The 4096-nt window shown below is 30.6% G+C and overlaps 1 protein-coding gene across 4 annotated transcripts in view; it reads left to right on the top strand.

The window, feature by feature from the left end:
• LOC106474466 (breast carcinoma-amplified sequence 3-like) overlaps window positions 1–1589 on the top strand; it is a 25302-nt gene extending 23713 nt beyond the window's left edge. For 3 of the 4 annotated variants that reach the window (XM_022402774.1, XM_022402776.1, XM_022402775.1), the window contains exon 24: window positions 676–1589. In XM_022402774.1, coding sequence (XP_022258482.1) covers window positions 676–818 — 143 coding nt within the window. In that variant the 3' untranslated portion in view covers window positions 819–1589. The remainder of the gene's footprint in view (window positions 1–675) is intronic. The other variant, XM_013935160.2, reaches the window with a different exon arrangement.
• The last annotated feature ends 2507 nt before the right edge of the window (window positions 1590–4096 follow it).

Raw genomic sequence — 4096 nt, 5'->3', positions numbered from 1 at the left:
TTATGGCTGATGCTATAATAGAAATACCAACAAGAGACATCACAACTATTGATCCTCCTAATAACACTGGTATGTTGAAATATGTAACTTAATTCAATTATGGCTGATGCTATAATAGAAACACCAGCAAGAGACATCACAACTATTGATCCTCCTAATAACACTGGTATGTTGAAAGACGCAACTTAATTCAGTTACATCTTAATGAGCACTTTCTTTTGGGAAATGTTATTAATTCTTTCAACATATGTATATATAATTCACACAGAACCCATCTTTTATTTTATAAAAACTTTCTTAAATGAAAGAAAAATTGTGACACATGAATTAAATTATGAAAATATATTTCCATATTAGTGAAGGCATCATACTAATAGGTTACCAAGAATAAATAAACACAAGCTTACCAGGTGAATACTTATGATCTTTTTAAAATGTATAACAACAATAAGCATTAATGAAGAGAGATAAAAAATATATACAAATCCAGCATTTACAGATTCTACATCTCCACTTAGAAAGTTATGCTTTGGTTAGCTTATGTTTTACTTATACGTGCATACCTATTCTTCAAGTATGTTTCATTGTTCTTTCAAACTTCGTCTTCTGTAATTTATTTGTTCTATGATTTTTTCTATGTTTACTGAGGAAATATTGTACTTTTTTCTTTCCCAGAATTTCAAGGTAGTTATGAAGAGTTAAGTTCCAGCAGTTCTGGGTGTAACAGTCACAATTACGATGCCCGCAACTCTACACCTCAAAGTATGGAACATGTCCTGGTGTTCCCTGGTTCAGGTGGATCCCCAGAATCACCTTAATATTTGGTTGATATGATATTTTCTACTTTTGTGATTGCACTGTTTGTTTAAATACAACAGAATACTTAATATGATGTAAATAATTATATTTGAAATACTTTGTGACCATGATTCTTGTACAGTTACTTTTTATTCATATTATTGCCAGAGGAAAAAAAAAATGATGAGTCGAATATAGGTCTAAGAAGTCTTGTAGATTATGTGAAATCTTACACACCCACTGTATATGTTTAGTTTAATTAACGCTAATCAGTAATTTAGCTTTACTGCACAGCCCATGTTTTGTTTCACATTGAGGGCTTGGCTAATATTTTCATATATATATATTATGATTATTGTATTTAAATATGAAAATGTTCATCGATGTTTAGTTACTGATAGTTGAATTTGTTATACAGTCACAGTTTCTGGTATCTGTTGAGCATTTAGACAACTATACAACTATTTCAAAACATTATTTGAATGTTTTAGTTCAAAATGAAAAATAATAATTACAGAAGTTACAGTATTCAGACTTCCCTAAAACATAGACAAACCCCATTAGTTTTGCAAGCGTAGTAAAAAATTTGAATATAATAAACCCCTAGTGTTCAGCTATTGTAATGAATGAAAAATGACATTAGTTGTTCACTAGCGCCTTCTTGTGTTCTAAACTCCTTTTGAGGAGTTGTCAGTGGTAAAAATACATTGAAACACCTGGATGTTTTTAATGAGTATTGTTTAAAATTGTTAAAATGTTCGTTTTTTTGTGCATAAAGTTATTTTACTGTCTGCAAAATTGTGGTTTTTTTTACATTTGGTATATTGCAAAAACTTTTGAGTAGCGCCACCAAGATTCTATTTTTAAGGGTACTCCAAACTTTTGGTAAATGTACTAAAAAAAAAACACGAACTCGTCATATATTAATTTTTAAATTTGTTTATGAACTCTCATGAAATAAATTTATCAGTTGATTTTACAGGATGGCTCAAATTCAGACTTAAGATTATAAATAGAAACACAATGTAACTATTATTACATATGAAAATATGTGCTTACTATCAACATATATTTCAGCAAAACCAAGAACTAGATTTACGTTCGCTGTAAGGGCTTTGTGACCATACACTTTGCATTATCAAAATATTTTTACATTGTTTTGTACAATACCAAATGTACGAAAATTTTTGTAACCCTTGCCTCATGCTTGTGTATAATAAAATTGATAAACGATTAATGATTTACAACTTAAATATTTGCGTTCTATTTCACTTCTTAGTAGCTAAAACACATGCGAGTAATTAATTGTCTTAAAACATTATTCCATACATCAAACCAGATAAGCAATGTGAAACTTTGTGTTTCTGATCATTCTTTTCACGCCTCGTACGTGAGGTTGAAAATAAGCCCTAAACTTAGTCATTTTTAAACACATTTCAAATCAGAATCTACATATCACATAAATTTTTGAAATTTACATAAGTTTCCTTGTGATGTACCACCATTAATGGTTTTTAAACCTTATTAACTGATGTAATTAGCTGACAAATCCATGCTGATATATATGTATATATATATTTAGTATTGGGAGTATATGTGCGTGTATATCCTTAAACGTATAAAAGTAAAAATGCTATTTTTACACGCCTCTTCTGTTTTTTAATTGGCAATGAACAAATATGCAGCGTGGTTCTATCACAAATTGGTTTCTAATGCTTTGCCAGTTTTCGGTATTTAAACCGTAACCTTTACAAAGCGATGTATAAATATGATCATTGCATTTTAAAGTGAAAGTATCTTAAGTTTGTGTTTCAAGGCTTGGTGTCTAAATCAGAGAATGTTAGATCTGTTCTCTCTCTTAACTTTCAGCTCATTCCCTTTTAGTTTATCGATAAAATTACTTTATTTGGTTGGAGAAACATAAAATAAAGCATTTCACACATCCATAAGTTATATATATGCTTCAATTAATTTTTTCACATCGCTTTGAATATTCAAAGACCAAACTTTGCTTAATATTTTTTTGAAAATTCACGACCTTTATCCATATAGAATGTTTCAACGTCATTTTTGTAATAAACCAGTTTACACCTAACGATATATGACTAACATTTCCACCCATCACATGCTTTGTAAGCATTATTTAAGCTATAGATAAAAAATGAGGTTAGATTAAACGAAAGATATATTTAAACAAATATTCACAAAGCTGGCTCGTTCATATTTTCACGCGTAGAGTGTATTTGTTAAAAAGTTACACGGTGGGCTATTTTTGCTCTGCCCACCGCGGGTATCGAAACCCTATTATTTAGCGTGAGAAAGCCCCAGACTTCTCACTGAGGCACGCGAGGAGCACTCGTTGGATGGCCATCATAAGTTTGGTAAATGATACCATATACGTAGGTCATGAAATATAATTTTGAATACACACGTGTTTGTGTCAGGTTTTGTAGGAAGATTCTTTGCAGTAGGTGTCTGTGGCTTGTTGGCGATAAATTTCAACTATAAACAAAGAGCAACACTGTCTGCTTGTTTCAAAATAACATATTAAAAACAAATAAATCAAACATACATATGTTCGTTACACTATTGGTTACCACAATTGTATCCGGAGCTTTAAGTAACTGTCCCGTTTTCGTCAAAGTCCACACAGACGGGTTCAGCTACTTTAGAACACAATTTGACAAGACGAATTTTCTTCTATGCTCTGTTATTACAATACAGTCTGTGATAATTTCACTTTAAAACTCGCCACTATACACACTTTACTGCTAAACTCGTGATCACGCAGTCTATACCTACAACTAAATAATGAATTTTCAATGCTTATTTATACCCCGATAGAAGTCTAGAACATTTCACACAATACTAGATATTCTGATGCAATACTACTAAATTAAACTAACAAGAAACTCAAAGTTTTAGCAATAGGACGCAATAATCTCACTTTTGTAAACAATTACTAATTCATAAAAATTGAACCAGGTATGTATGATTCGTAAACAAACTTATCATAAACTATCTCTTCTAAAAAATAACTAAATATGACACCCGCACTATATAAACTATCTAAATTGCACCAATAAAAATATTTACAATATTTTTTTTGCTATACATTAGGTCATCAAGAAATTAGTGTCGCTTTTTTTAGATGAAAAAAAACAAACCCGAACGATTTGTATATGAAAACAAAACATATATTCAATGAAATAGTTTCCATTCTTATCAATGATGCTTTTCCATCTTACAATCAGGTTGTTAATGCCCCGATTAAAGAAATCACGTGGCTTTGAAGCAA

This window comes from Limulus polyphemus, unplaced genomic scaffold (assembly GCF_000517525.1).
Source record: "Limulus polyphemus unplaced genomic scaffold, Limulus_polyphemus-2.1.2 Scaffold7255, whole genome shotgun sequence".
Classification (NCBI taxonomy): Eukaryota; Metazoa; Arthropoda; class Merostomata; order Xiphosura; family Limulidae; genus Limulus; species Limulus polyphemus.
This window is presented reverse-complemented; position numbering and strand designations above follow the sequence as displayed.